The 14,850-nt window shown below is 33.4% G+C and overlaps 1 protein-coding gene across 6 annotated transcripts in view; it reads right to left on the reverse strand.

Annotated features, from left to right (window-relative positions):
* Positions 1-14,850, reverse strand: part of LOC126816259 (TOX high mobility group box family member 4) — a 61,795-nt gene that overhangs the window by 15,621 nt on the left and 31,324 nt on the right. For 4 of the 6 annotated variants that reach the window (XM_050542542.2, XM_050542543.2, XM_050542540.2 and 1 more), the window contains one exon: positions 8,133-8,210. In XM_050542542.2, the coding sequence (XP_050398499.2) occupies positions 8,133-8,177 (45 nt within the window). In that variant the 5' untranslated portion in view covers positions 8,178-8,210. Of the gene's footprint in view, positions 1-1,592; positions 2,134-2,332; positions 2,441-8,132; positions 8,211-14,850 lie in introns of those variants that run through there. The other 2 variants (XM_050542545.2, XM_050542544.2) reach the window with 2 other exon arrangements.

Consider the following 14,850-nt stretch of genomic DNA (forward strand, 5'->3'; position numbering starts at 1 on the left):
ATAATAATAGAGGTCGGCCTTAGGATTAAGGAATAAGTATAAATAGTAGCCTTAGGCTATAAGGAATAAGTATAAAAAAGTTTTCAAGATGATCGATTAAGAAATGCGGTCTGCAAGTGACACACAGACATAAAAAAAGAAAATGGGCGTAGCTCTGCCCCTGGGGGTTGGGTATTCACCACAAATAATAGGGATGTTCCTTAGGACAGAAGGAATATGTATGCTAGGTTTCAAGGTGATACGATAAAAAAATGCGATCTGTAGATGACAAACAAATAAATAAATATAATGGATGGGCGTGGCTATGCCCCTGGCGGTCGGGCATGCACCAAAAACAATAGGGATCATCGTTAGGGTATAAGCAATTCATATGAAATTTTTTCAAGACGATTAAGAATTGTGGCCTGTAGGTGACACACAGACAGAAAAAGAAAAGAAAATGGGCGTGGCTCTGCCCCTGGGGGTAAAAAAAACAATAGGGATCATCGTTAGGGTATAAGCAATTCATATGAAAAAATTTCAAGACGATTGATTAAGAATTGTGGCCTGTAGGCGACACACAGACATAAAAAAGAAAATAACCGTGGCTTTGCCCCTGGGGGTTGGGCATGCACCCAAAACGATAGGGATGTTCCTTAGGGTACAAAGAATAAGTATGCAAAGTTTCAAGATGATACGTTAAGAAATGTGGCCTGTAGACGACAAACAAACAAATACAAAAAATGGGCGTGGCTCTGCCCCGGGGAGGCGAGCATGCACCAAAAACAATAGGGATCTTCCTTGGGGTATAAGGAATAAGTATACCAAGTTTGAAGAAAATCCAGTAAGAATTGCGCCCTGTAGGCGACACAAAGACACACGAAAAGAAAATGGGAAATGGGCGTGGCTCTGCCCCTGGGGGTTGGGCATGTACCCCAAACGATAGGGATGTTCCTTAGGGTACAAAGAATGTGTATGCAAGATTATAAGTTAAGAAATGTGGCCTGTAGACGACAAACAAACAAATACTAGAAATGGGCGTGGCTCTGCCCCTGGGGGTCGGGCATGCACCAAAAACAATAGGGATCTTCCTTGGGGTATAAGGAATAAGTATACCAAGTTTGAAGAAAATCCAGTAAGAATTGCGCCCTGTAGGCGACACAAAGACACACGAAAAGAAAATGGGCGTGGCTCTGCCCCTGGGGGTTGGGCATGCACCCCAAACGATAGGGATGTTCCTTAGGGTACAAAGAATGTGTATGCAAAGTTTCAAGATTATTAGTTAAGAAATGTGGCCTGTAGACGACAAACAAACAAATACTAGAAATGGGCGTGGCTCTGCCCCGGGGGGTCGGGCATGCACCAAAAACAATAGGGATCTTCCTTGGGGTATAAGGAATAAGTATACCAAGTTTGAAGAAAATCCATGAAGAATTGCGCCCTGTAGGCGAACCACAGACACACACACACACACACACACACACATACATACATACACACACACACACACACAGACAGGGGCGACGGCATAATACGTTCACATTATGAATGTGGACGTATAAAAAGAAAATCTGTAATTTTAAACATCCAATTTGATAATTCTTTCAACCTACCTCCATATTTTTCCACAACATGTCTAACTTAGTTAAATTGTTTCTTAAATCCACTATTATCTAAGATGATGCCTTTTCTATTCTCTTTCACTATTGTCCAACTGGTGAGTTTTTGTATTTTCTACTTTATGTCTCTTCACTGTTCATTGAGGTTTTATAAATCTAGTGGAACTAAAATTCACTTAATATCAATCAATATCCACCATATTTCAACAACCAGTCATTTCTCTTCAACTTAAAATTAATATTTTACAGCTTTCAAAAATTCCTCTCCATTTAGCCAATTGACAATAATTGATTTTAGCTGTTAATTTGTTGGATTTGTCAGTCTAACCATAAAACAGTTTGACAAGTATGGAAAAAGCAAATTGACAAATTGGTCCAAATAACCACTTCCAAATCCTGCTGTCCAATTACTAGGCAGCAGGCCTTTAATTAATCCAATAATCTTAAATCCTTTAATTCTGTCCCCAACTGATAGAAGGCTCAGCAGGTCAACTCAAGATATCTCAATCAGTTCCCTAACTGGGACTCTGAATAACAAGACTCAATTTACTCTCAGACCATTTACAAACACTGTGTGAATTGAAAAGCCTGAGATTTTCCTGAAGGATGTGCAAACAGCATATTAAACAGCAGGCTGAGCAAGTTAATGTCAAAGTTGACCAATACAGATCAAGGCATCTTTAACAGAATTCACTTTTAACAAATGACTGGAGTTAAAAGCTACAGAACATTACCTCGTTTATTGAAGGTTGGGATCAAGCCAGTGTCTTGTACTGTATTAAATGGCTGACTGGGTCCATCTACACTCCTCCTAAACCTTTAATACACCTTCCCCCCCTTCATCACAAAGTCTCCCACAGTAATAATTATTTACTTAGGCCAATACAATTACACTACTACTTGTACAAATTGTTTTACAAATTATAGGTTAAATCTGAGGAAGGCTAGGCTGGTTAAAAAAGGAGTGTTTTATATAACTATAACATTATAGATGTAAAACATTTAACAAATGGTCACTTGTAATTACAATACAGTAATACTTGACATAATAGTTTGTTAAGTTGACCTAGACAGTACAACATCTGTGCTCAATGACCATATGTTGTGTAAAATATGATGACTTAAAAGAATAAAGGGAAAGGAACACACAATTGAAAGAAAGCTCATTAAATTTTGTATTTTTAGTTTCTTTATTCATTCACCAATAACACAAAAAGACAACAAATTATTCAATGGCAAACAAATTTACCAACCTACATTTCTTTAACAGTATTAAATGTCGAATTCAAATATTCAGCAGCAACAAAGTGTGAGCTTCCTGGTGTTGCTGAAACCAAAGGGTAGCTACCTCACTGTCCTCGGAAAATAATATAAGAGGAACAATCCTAATACTATAAATGTTTTTTTTTTTTTGCTTTCACTTTTGGAGTTAAACATTTTTGTTACTAAACAATTATTATCAAATTTTTTTATTAGCTAAATATATAAAATGAAGATTCTTATTTATTTTGCATTCTTTATGGTTTTTATTCTTGAAGTTTTTCCCATTTTTGCGAAACCATAACACTGTACAGGTAGCAATTACCATCCAATATTTTTAACATTTTTATTGGTTGTCCAGCCACAAACCTCTAAAGCAGAAAAATGTTATTTTGTTATGTAATGGCATTATGTTCCTATTTATTAAAGAATTGTTGACATACATTACTATTTATTTTGTGTTAATGGCCAAAAAATTTAAAACAATTACAACAGCGGTGGATATATTGCAATTATGAACCCTTCATACATCACTGTAATAATATAATAATCAAAGAATTCAATTCTACTTTGAATAAGGATTGGGCTTTGTTCACAATTGAGCATGGTCAAATGGAGATAAATGAAAGAAGTTCAGCTATAGTCTTGTTTTTCGTGAAAGAAATACTTGTTATTAAAGTGTTGAGACATGAAACCCTATGATAATTCTATTACCATACTATAATTGTTCACAGTAAATCTACTTATTTGATGTTATAATCATTTTACATGTACATCATCAACTGATTTCTCAAAATATTTGTCATATTCATATCAAGTGGTTTGACTGCGATTCTCTCAACTTATGCTATTTTTTCGTTGATTTTCTCTATTTATAATTTGAATTCAAAAAGCTATAAATAATAAATATTGATAACTGCCTATATCTTATATCTAGGAATCGTTTAGTTTGATCAATTAAGGGAGATGCGGTATCTAAGAGGCATGAATACAAGCCCAACTTCTGCGCCTGCCACCTGTTTCAGTCAACGTCACTCAAGCAGATCAATTGAAGTGAAATGAATGAGCACATGGTATTAGGGTATTTTCATCTATTGTAAATTGTAACTCCCTTACCTTAATAACACACACTATAAATACAACTTAAAGATTACAGTGTGAAACTTGTCACAGAGCTAATGAATCAAGAAAATAAAACAATGGACACTTCCGCATCACTTAATGATCGCCTGTAATCTGTAGAATTAGAATAACTAGTGTCATAGAGATCACGATTACAATGCTACAATACATGATCCTTAGTTCACACATAAAAGTTCTTCAGTACATGTTTACTAAAACTATTAATATAAAGTTTTGCAATCAAAATTCTTTCTTGATTATAGTGTACCTTTTTTAAAACAGCTGCTCTCAAAGAATCCTCATTCTTCCACCAGATACAATGAAATTTAAATGCAATATAAATCAAATTAAATTTTAAAATATTTAAATGAAAAGTCTGGTACCAAACAAAAAACAAAAAAATCAGACAAGTACAAAAATTGAATGATTTTATGTTTTCTATGGGGGGTAGCCCCGGGTAGCTCTATTATATAAAAGCAAACAGTTGGCAAAGGGGACATTTTGGTAAATGATTTTAAATAAAGTTATAGGATGAATACCCCCAAAAAATCTCAATAGATCACAGAAAGAAATTATTTCAATAGATTTCTTAATATTTATTGTGATTTACAAGCATTCATAAAAGTAAAAAAATAATTTCTATATTTGCTTTAACAATGCCTGGATGTCTATTATGAACGCTTAATAGTCTACAAGGGGTCTTTATATCTCAATTACACCAACTCCTATCTTGATTTAAGGCTCATTGAACCTTTTACACAAATTATTTACCATTTACTGAAGTTCTTATCACAGAGAGCTTTTATTCTCTAATCAAATTTGACAAATATCAATTTAATTCAACATTAAAACAGACATCTGACATTTAATGTACAGACTTTTTCATTTAATTTACATAAATATTGTTATGTAGTAAAGAACATGATACTTGATGGGTATTCTAGTTGGTTTTTTTTATTACTTTAAAAATATCAAATCAATATCAAACACAACAAGAGCATTGCTACTTTTAGATGATCCATTCAGAATTCCAGACAAAAAACACAAAAATTGGGCGTGGCTCCACTCCTGGGGGTTGGACATGGACCAATATAAATAGGTACAACACTATCCTAGATCATTCCAAATTGGATCTAAATCTGTTAATAATTGCAACCTGTATATCATTTACAGACAAAATATTAACGAAAAGTGGGTGTGGCACCACCAAAAAAGGGGGGGGGGGATCCTTAGGGTATAAGGAATAAATATACCAAGTTCCAAGATAATTCATTTATAATTGTAGCATTCGGGCAGTAAACACAAAATTTGGATGTACATTGAAGCTCTGCCCCTGAGGGTAGGGACATGTACCAAAATCAATAGTTGGCGTCCTTAGGCTATAAAGAATACATATTTCTTAAGTTCCAAGACGATCCATTAAGAATCGAGGCCTGTATCCAACACACAGACACACAAACAAAACATGGGTGTGGCTTTGACCCTGGGAGTCAGGCAATCACCAAAAAACAATAGGGATCATCCTTACGGTATAAGAAATAGCAGTCTGTAAGCAAAACACACACACAAAAATTGGACGTGGCTCTGTCCCAGGGGGTCGGGCATGCACCAAAAATTATAGAGGTCATCCTTAGGGTATAAGGTATAAGTATGCAAAGTTTTCAAGACGATCGATTAAGAATTGCAGCCTGTAGGTGACACACAAAAAGAGGGTTGGGCATGCACCACAAACAATAGTGATGTTCCTTAGGGTATAAAGAATAAGTATGCAAAGTGTCAAGATAATACGTTACGAAATGCGGCCTGTAGACAAACAAATACAAGAAATGAGTGTGGCTCTGCCCCTGGAGTCAGGCATGCACCAAAAACAATAGGGATCATCCTTAAGGTATAAGGAATAAGTATGTCAAGTTTCAAGATGATCTGTTAAGAATTGCGGCTTGTAGGCGACACACTGACACGCACACATACATACACACAGACAGGGGCGACGACAATGTACGTCCACATTATGAATGTGGAGTATAAAAAGTGATATGTTTGAAAGAAGAACTATTATCTAGGATATCATCCATGGTGGAAGTGGACGTAAAACTCTATGAACGAAAGAAGAACTATGTGGAAATATTGATTACGTCTAACAATTTAACACTTTATTTTTTGTCCGGCAGATAAATAAATATATTGTGCCATATGATGTTTGTTATGAAAAAAGAACACATTGCTGAATAAAGTATGAGGAAATATTCTATGAGTATTACAAATACAATAAAGATGATCGAGCTTTGGATAGATGGGATGTGGATTTGAATTCGAAATAGGTGTAATGGGGAGGAGTAAATACAACATAAAAGATTATATATTACCAACAAATCCAAAATCAGGACCGCTAGCATTTACACACAAATATTTTTGCTGTTAACTGTTCTATTTTCTATACATTTATAAGGCATTCAAAGCGGTCAATAACATTTAACAAAACACATTTCATCGTGACCTACGCTCCCTGAATGAACATGTTAGAACTGCATTTGCTACCAAATGTTGTCTTTTGCAACATCATTAAATCTTATACATGTAATTATACAGTAAAACCATATATATCTGTCTGTTCAGATATTTTTATAAATATGTTTCATATCAAGAGCATTAATGCTGCTTTCAAATATGCGCCACAGTGGAGCAGTTATTAGTTTATTTATCAAACCCAAAGTGATTGGGTCAATCGATTTTCTGCTCCAAAATCATCAAGAAAAGTTTTAATATGGTTGCGGCATTGTGGAAAATGATATTAAACTGGTTACCATGAAATGGCGTTAGTGGTTCGAACCAATCGAACACACCCCAATTCGTTTGGCAAAAATGATGTAGCGGTTTTAAACGTTTGGATCGAGGATGTTTTAAAATACAGTTTTTCAAATTTTTTCAAGTCCAGAGTGCTTTTGTCTGCCACAAAATAATTAAATAAGATACTCTAAAAATAATTCACACCATGTTACCAAAAAGTGTCTGGAAAATAAAGACTACAAATAATAATTTTGTTTCAGTCATTTTCCGTTCTCAAATAGTTCTGCGTATTTAGAGCTAGCAAATATTTATTTCCTAAACTCACCAGAGCGGCACGTCAACGAAGGTTGTAACCACTAAATAAAAGTAAATCTCAAAGTGTTGTGATGAGTTTATCTTGCCATGCTCATGAGTTTGAAAGATAGAAAAGAAACAAAGCTATTACAGCTAGCTCTGTACCAAAATCGGCAAAATCAAAAAATAAATCAACGAGTGCAATCAAAATTTTTGCTCACATTCACTGTAATATAACCACGAAAGTCGAAGCAAGTAATCAGTGTATTTTTTACTTGGCTTTATATACCAATACTTGTTTGTTTAAAAGCTATTTATGACATATATCTGCTGCGATCTCCGACTCCACATGCATGCGTGGGGTTAACCTTTGCTCACTCCAGAGAATCTTCTCCATGGTGTAGTCAGTTTTTATAAGGACATATTACGGAGCCGTGAACCATTCTAGTTATAGATCATATGATTTGTTTTGTTTTGGGTTTTTTTTTTTGGGGGGTGGGGGTCTTGTTTTTTTTCCCCCCTGTCAATGTAGGACGGGGGGTCTGGCAATGAGGTCCCGTGTATACATTGGCATGCACGTAAAAGAACCCTTGACAGTTGTAATTTGAAATAAGAGTAGGCCATAGCACCGCTCTCCGGGCAAAATTTCCTCATGGCAAACTGATTGGTGTATGCCTGTCTTCATTACCACAGTAGGTGCAGAACAGTAGGACATCAAACCCCATTTCATTTCATTTCATTTTCTTCTGTCATTAGGTTCCATAAAATATTTGGGTTTTTGAAATAAAGGTTTTAGCTCTCAAATTTTGGCGCTTTTTAAGAAAGAAAGCCATATCACAACTGTACACATGGATATCTATACTAATATTTGTGACTGTCGTTTGTCTGTTTGTCTGTCTGTTCAGGGTTGGCGGCTACACTAGGGCTGTTCTGAGGCTTGAATTCGGTGTATAGAGGCTAGAGGGGTAGCTTGGACCGAGGAGTAACATGAACTAGGTGGCATTGGCCTACCACTTCCGGTTTCAGAGTTACTGGCACAATATTTATCATCCATTTAAAGGCTGTACTTACTGTTCCTGATAAATAATCTCCAGTATCTCCCCCAGTATTTGTCATTGTACATGTATACTGATAATTATTGGTACAGTTCTGAAATATAAAAAAAAAAACAATTCATTTAAACAGGTCAATATAAGTATAATTTTTGAAGCACCCTTGTCGGTGAAAGATTTACAGCATAACTTCCAAATATAGACAAACAAGAAGAAGAATCTCTAGACTGAACACTGTTAATTACCTTTATTTATACCTTTATATATAAGATCCCAAGAACTTATTTTTTTAAATACTGGTATATGAAATGAACATATTTGTATAATACAATTCTAATACACCAAACCTGAATCTAAACTTTTCAACACCCTTCAATGATTTGAGAACAATGACACGGAAAATACTGGTATATGAAATGAACATATTTGTATAATACAATTCTAATACACCAAACCTGAATCTAAACTTTTCAACACCCTCTAATGATTTGAGAACAATGACACGGAAAATCTAACAACATGTTTTGATTTGCATTTTCAATCAAATAGTATAATATTAAATCTTCATCAAGATAATCCCTAAGTTAATTAGAGAACATAAGATGCAATGAGAAGATTAAAGTAATCAATTTTTAGAAATATTTGCAAACAGAATGTTTTAATGTGGAAGGATTGGTAATTAACTATGTCGTTACAATCAAGTGTTTGCTGTGACAGACAATAATCAAAGACCCCATCTGTCTTTGTTCTCTCATCTCATTCAACAAATGAAGGGTTAATGCCATTGATTTATCATCCTATTGTTATAATTGGCTTCTAGTTATTATTTTACCCTTATTGATATCCGATCTGTTCAATGGTCAACAGCCATTTAGAACACAGAAAATTTAGCTGATTGCAGGATATTAGGTATCAAATCTAAACCTACAATGATGATTCCCTAATAAAATAGTTTCAAATTTTAGAAAAAAAAACCCAACAACAGCAAAAGATGATGTAACTTGTTAGTTACTCGCACATTCTATGTAAAGCATCAAGCAATCAAATTGCATATCTCTAAATAATTAGCCGGAGCCGAAAATTAGTCATGGTATTTTTGTAATGAAAAGTATTAGCTCGTTCGTTCATTCCTTGAGTTTTACTTCCACCAAGGGTGATATCAGCTCTCTCACCAACCAATCAAAGTAATTGTGTTCCAAAGTCTTGACCAATGAAATTTGCTTATCACTTAGCTGAACTTGAGAGAAAAATTTTCATTATCAAACTCAGTGAAGGTATTGATGTGACGAAATTATACACCACATTTCATCACTCTCACTTATTTATAATTAAAGTAATCATGTTCGAAAGCACTGACAAACCAAATCTCTGCTTAGTTTGAACATTCTACATCAATTATATACCGTTCAGATGCTTATTTTTAAACCAGTTCAACTTAAGCGTCTGAACGGGCTTATAATTAGAAGCTAATTGTGGTCCAAAAGGTGTGATGAACAGACAAGCTAGATGAACAACCCAACTGAATATATAGGCCCCTGCATTCTTCAAAAGCAGGGGACAAAAAAATAACAACATATACTCCTTAAACAACATTCTCAAATTAAAGTCAACAAACTTGTCAACATAAACAAAAACTTGAAAGTGAAAGAAAGTCTTCAGCAATTTGTCTAAATGGACAGTGAAACACTAACTTCCCGACAAAAACCATACACAACAGCAGGTTACAATCAGTTCTGTCAAGTAAAAATGCAAATACTATTTTACAGAAGACAGATAATATCTTATTCTCTTTATTAAAAAAAATAATAATAGTAAAATGAACAATATATGCAACTTTTACATTTTAGCCCAAAAAAGTATACATGATAAAAAATAATAACAGCTTCAAAATTTGTGATATTACACATCTTCTGTAAAGGATGCTAGTCAAATATAAATTTCCCATATTTAATAAATTTTGAGACAATATTTATTAAGATATATTTTCACCTTAATGCCATTAGGATTCTATATATCATGTATAATCATTAAAATCAATTATATGGCTATCACTTAATCTAAATATGCTGCCATGTAAGTTTCTCTTCATTTCCAAGCGGCTGACCCAAATTTCATTGAAAAACATTTAAATTATTCATCTTGTGTGATCATATTTCATAATCAGTTGACAAGGTTTAGTCCAGCATATAGTAATTACCAATAGATGAATGGCAAAATAAAATTATCTTGATTAAGTGAAATGAATATTCTATTGAAATTTAAAATTCTATTCTTTCCATGATTGACATAACTGATTAATCTTTTTCACAGAGGAGGAGGTTTCAAAGGCAGGATATTAATTGAACACAAAAAAAGAGAGGAAAATCAATTTGAAATTACGTAGTTTGTGGTTTTAAGACACAAAGCAGCCTCCTTCATTTTTCTCTTCTCCGATTCACTATAGAATAATTTCACCATTAAATGTTTTCTTTTTATCGATGGTGCAGCATAAACAACTGATTACTCATCTATCATGTTTTTAACACCAATGATCAGAAATTGCTAATTTAGATTCAAAGACAAAAAAAAAAGAAAAAAACAAATCCTCTAATTTTTTCTTCAAAAACATATGTATGTTTCACGAAAAAACAAAACAAAACAGATTTATCACTTAGTAATGACCACATGTTTTGTGTGGTCATTAGCAAAAGCAATGATTTACTTTTTCAGTGTGCAAAAATGGTTCTATAATCTTGATTGCAATATCTTATTTAACTACAAAATCTCCCAATGAAACCACATATCAATCAATGTTACGAAGAATTAAGTAGAAAAAAATAACATTCCTCTAAGTTTTTTTGTGAGCAATTTAGTCACAATCAGCTTGTAATCATAATTATATAAAGTATCCATATGGGTAAAAGTTAAGATGAAAGAAAACTCATTAATGAAGATCATAAAAACTTTTCTTGTTTTCAGACAAAATTGATAGCAAAAAACAGACAAACGTACTCTATTTATTCCTGTAAGATAACATTACATTAATTAGTTTTAATTAAATCTCCTAATAAATCAGATTAAGATCAATTAGAGCCTAATGGAAGTTCAGCTCTTGTTTTTGTATCAGCCATAGAACTTGGCTGTGTTCACATTGATTTTCCTCAAAGCAAATTAACTGGTATTTTGAGTCAACATTTTGTGTTCAGATTGAGAGTAGGCCTGTATTAAAATTTGTGTACATTTTTCTAATGTTGATGTGATCCTAGTTTGAATGTGTTTTTTTTTTTTCCAGCATCCACGATATTCAAAGGACAAGTGAAAATTGAAAGTAACAGCAATATTTCTGGATGAGGTACTGCAGTAACTAGGTGTTGGCCTATTTCTATTGATATATCACATTCTACCTCACATGATGTTATTAAAATAAGTATTCATTTTTTTCATAATTTACATTTTTAAAAGTTTGTCGAGATCCACACTCCTGCAATTTGAAATTACAACATCAGTGACCATTTTGATTCCTGGGCATGAAAGCTAAGTACAGCTACATATAATCAGCATACAGACGAAAATCTATACCCTACACGTATCTTCAAACCAGATTGCCTATTGCACAGGTACACATGGAAAAGAGTATTGGACCTGATACAGAGCCTTGAGGTACATGATACAGGAGTTATTTTATAATTGATGTTTTATGCTGGATAAGGTCTGTTACACATTGGACTTGAAAGCAAATAGTCCAGAAGAAGTTACCAGAGTAAGAGGTCTAACAATAGATTCTGTTGTGCAGATTTGACCCTGCCCATGGTGCGCAGATTGTCAACTTTGCGTTGATTACTCCTCAATGTTTTTAAAGATGAAAGTAGTTTGTCAGACATCCCATGTAGGATCTGTCCAGTATCAACTTTGTATTATAATGATTTTTCAATTAATTTTCAAAATCACTGCATAATTAGCATATGTGCTAAGAATAAGATTTAAATTCGAGTCTGCAGTATCTTATAATCTTCATTATTTATATACGTCAACTGATCACATGACTGAATGTCAAAAACTATTTGCTGCAATTACCGTAAACTTCAGTGTTATTTTTCTATAGTTGAAATAAATACATTTATAACAATTAGTTGACAGATTTTTAAATATTTTATCAAAGTACAATATAGCCTATGTGTTTCTGAATTCAGTACTGTCCTAATGCTAAGTTCCAAGATGATCAGTTAAGAATTGTGGACTAGGCGACTCACATACACATGTGCACATGCGATCATACGTTTCTTTCCGTATTGTCTCGCTCCTACCAGTGAACTGATAGTCATAAATTCATTATAAAATGAATAAAACTAACGCAGTGATGATGGATACAGAGGAGGATTAGGCGGATTATAGTGTGTGAAATAGCTTCACAACAGGTTATCCTGGACAGACTTATCTCTGCACGTGCAGATTAGTCAATGGAAATTAGACAGAGATTCGTACATGTGCAGGGGTAAAATGTCTGCTACGTCCAACCGGAGAGAGTGGGAGAAATGGGGTTTAACGTCCACTCGACACAAAGACACTAACTAAGTCATTTCGGGACTAAGACCTGGTTCAATTTTATTTCAATAATTTGCTTTTGCGTAGGGGTCTTTAGCAGTGGGAGGAAACCGGAGGACCAATAGAAACCCACGAGATTGGACAGGCGACCCTACTCCTTGTCACGTACAACAAGGGAATCGAAAATCCGCCAGTTGACTCAATGGCAGACCTTATGATAAAGCGTGCATGTGCAAACCATTCGGTCATCCAACCCCCAACTAGTCTTGTGCAAGTTCAGCAATGACCCATAACCAAACGATGCAACCAATTTGAGGCAAGCAGAATTATTTATGTGGTAACTGTACTATCAACATGATTTGGAGTTTGTCCAGTTCGGAGAAATACCGGGAAACGATATTGTACCACCCAATTTTAAGAATTATAGCCAATTGCATTGGTTTAATTTTTTAAATATATATACCAGAATTACATGTACCTTATCTATAATAAATGGAAATAGAACTATTTCATTACACGCAGTATGTGCTTGCATTTTGTAGTGTCCTTAACATACTTTTTTGAACCTATAACATGTTTAAAATAACTTTCTCATAGTCATAATCTGTTGTGTTATTTTTTTTTTGTTAATTATATTCTGAAATCAAATTCTATCAGTATGTACCAGTCTATATAACTGCCCTCACCCTATTAGTTGGTACGAAATTATTTTACCAAACTGTGCTTTTTTTTTTCCTTGGTTTGGTAATTCGACACTTCTTTATTGCATCAACATACAAACAGAAGGAAAGTAGATTTGCATTATTTGTTGAATAGATGAGGAATAATAATTAGGTTTTGCAACAAGGAACATAATGTAGTCTTATTGGTAATTCCCCCCAAAAAAAACACAAATCGAATACACAACAGACATTCTGCTAATGTTATAAAACAATTCACTAAAAACATGAAGCAAGACGAAGTTGACAAATTTGTTAACCAACAAAATTACGCAAAAAACAATGTAGCGATCATTAGATTGATGAGAAAGAAATCGTAAATGATCTGATATAAAACCAGCATAAATACATTTATTGTCAAACCAATTAATCTGATCAGACATAAGAATTAATTTAATTAAAGTTAATTTTCTTAAGATAATGACAAATTGAGGTGTTATCTGTGTATAATTCAAGGTGGTAAATAGTCATCGGATAGCTTTTATACTGTGTTAATTTGCAAGTCAGGAATATCACTTGACTTTCGACAGTTTAATCATTAGTAGTTATTGTGATACATATCCTATAACTATATTTAATTTCATTGTTAGTGATTTGAAAATACAGTAATCAGTGTGGTACCGTAATCAAAAGAAAATCAATTTATTGGGTTTTTTTATTGTTCAAGATAATTATTGTTTTTTTTTTCAATGAATCACAATTATCATAAATAAAGAAACTAAAGTGCTTGCATTTCAAAACAAGAGCACAACTGGGCATTATCATCTATTAGTGTTTTAAAGGCACAGATACTTTACAATAAAAATAATTATTTGCTTATCCTGTAAATTTGGGTTCAAAATATTACCTCTTTAAATAGTCAGTAAAAGAACTAATTATCATAGACTTCATACCGCTATATGGCTGCATCATTTGAATATAAATATAACAGTATATTTATGGGACTATATTTATCCGCTTGACAAAGAATAAACTTTAACATAAAATCTGAAATAGTTTTCCAGGTTACCTTGATTATCAGACACATGGGTCTTACATTTACAAAACTCTTATGAGAATGTACTTTAATCAAAATAAGGATGAATAACAATTGCCAATTTCAAGATGCTATTATTATTGTGATATTGACAGCTCACAATGTTTGATTTTAAATACATCGCAAACTGTTTCTTTAAACACAGTCTTATTTATATTTCAATATTCCTTGAAATTCAGGAATATATACACATTAATGATGTTTTATATTTATAGTTAAAATACATTACATGGAATGTTGGAAGTGTCTACATTTGTCTCCAAAGTCACTACTTCCACACCCCCAAGACAACTCTCTGACATACCGATATAAAAAATAAAATGCAATTCGCATGTTTGAAAATGTCAATCTTTACCCTCTATAGATTAGTTATACGGCTACAATTACAAAACTAATTTTGAAATTTCAAAATATGTGCAAAATGATGTTAGCAGAGAATTTATGTGGTAGACATTGGTATT

This window comes from Patella vulgata, chromosome 3, assembly GCF_932274485.2.
Source record: "Patella vulgata chromosome 3, xgPatVulg1.2, whole genome shotgun sequence".
NCBI classification, from domain to species: Eukaryota; Metazoa; Mollusca; class Gastropoda; family Patellidae; genus Patella; species Patella vulgata.